The sequence below is a fragment of the Nuphar pumila genome, chromosome 8, assembly GCF_984573655.1.
Source record: "Nuphar pumila chromosome 8, dmNupPumi1.hap1.1, whole genome shotgun sequence".
NCBI lineage: Eukaryota > Viridiplantae > Streptophyta > Magnoliopsida > Nymphaeales > Nymphaeaceae > Nuphar > Nuphar pumila.
Window position 1 is genome coordinate 120,720,073 of NC_143256.1, and position 1,119 is coordinate 120,721,191.

The 1,119-nt window shown below is 47.1% G+C and overlaps 1 protein-coding gene across 1 annotated transcript; it reads left to right on the forward strand.

Moving 5' to 3' along the window:
- Window positions 1-864, forward strand: LOC149830447 (uncharacterized). The gene has a single exon (XM_090015817.1). The coding sequence runs from the start codon at window positions 34-36 to the stop codon at window positions 421-423; it is 390 nt and encodes a 129-aa protein (XP_089871943.1). The 5' UTR covers window positions 1-33; the 3' UTR covers window positions 424-864.
- The last annotated feature ends 255 nt before the right edge of the window (window positions 865-1,119 follow it).

Here is a 1,119-nt window from a genome sequence, read left to right on the forward strand (position 1 = left end):
TTCTTCCACCAAACCCCTACCTCTCTCTCTGGGATGGCAATGGAGGGTTTGATTCCTTTCTTCTACCGGACGATCAAGAGGCACAACGTCCGGCGGAAGTACCGGTGCCTCTCCGACGGTGGCTCTGCGAAGAGGTATTACGACAACCCACCAAGTTATCACCAGTACCACCAATTCCATCTCATTGAGAGCAACGGATTCACCGCATCCGCACCACCGCCTCCGGAGAAGACCGTCGGAGGGTGGTACGACGGCAACAACCGCCACCGCCGGCATAACTCCGCCTTCCCAGATATCGAGTTGGGCTACCGAGACAGCCGCTTCTCCGGCGAAAAGCTCTCGCCGGAAAACCGTCTGGGCCAGGACATGAGGCTGGCGAGGCACGGTAGCATCAAGCGGTTCCTCTGCATCGCCGGTCCCTGACTTCCCGTCGTCTTCTTCGTCTCTTTATTTCCTTCTTCTCTTGTTTTCTAGATTCTCAAAGAAAAGGTCGTTTCTGCCCCTGCGTATTTTTTTAAAATAACGATCTGGTACAAGGGCATCGGACTAGTGATCAAAGATCAGGTGCAATATGATTGCACAAATATTTGTGCATTAAGCACCAGAACTGATGGATGGCGATCTGGTGTTTAATGCACAATTTTTGTGCAATCATATTGCACCCCCATCACATTGCACACTAAAAATATGCCGCTGCACCTGATCACCCATTCTTCTTAATGATGGGCTCCACAGTTAGTCTGATGCATGTTCAGATTCAATCAAATTGCACAAATACAATGTATCCTGCACCTGACCAAGGGGGTCTCCGTTTAACGCAATGTACAGCTGCACCTTTATCAACTTCCATCTCTCTCTCTCTCTCTCTCTTGGTTCTATCTGGATTTTTTATTGTTTGGGCTGGATAATGTTGTATTGTTGCTGGCAAATGTCAAATGGAGCAAATGTTGTTGAGTCTTGACTCTTGTTGTACATAATTGATAATTTTGGTTTCGTTCCTTAGATTGGGATTTGCAGTTCAAAACAGCTGCAGTTTGTCATACATGTCCAGCTATGGATTGCCTCTTTTGTTGTCTTACAGCCCAATTGCCTCTTATGTTAAATATGTTATGATAGGCA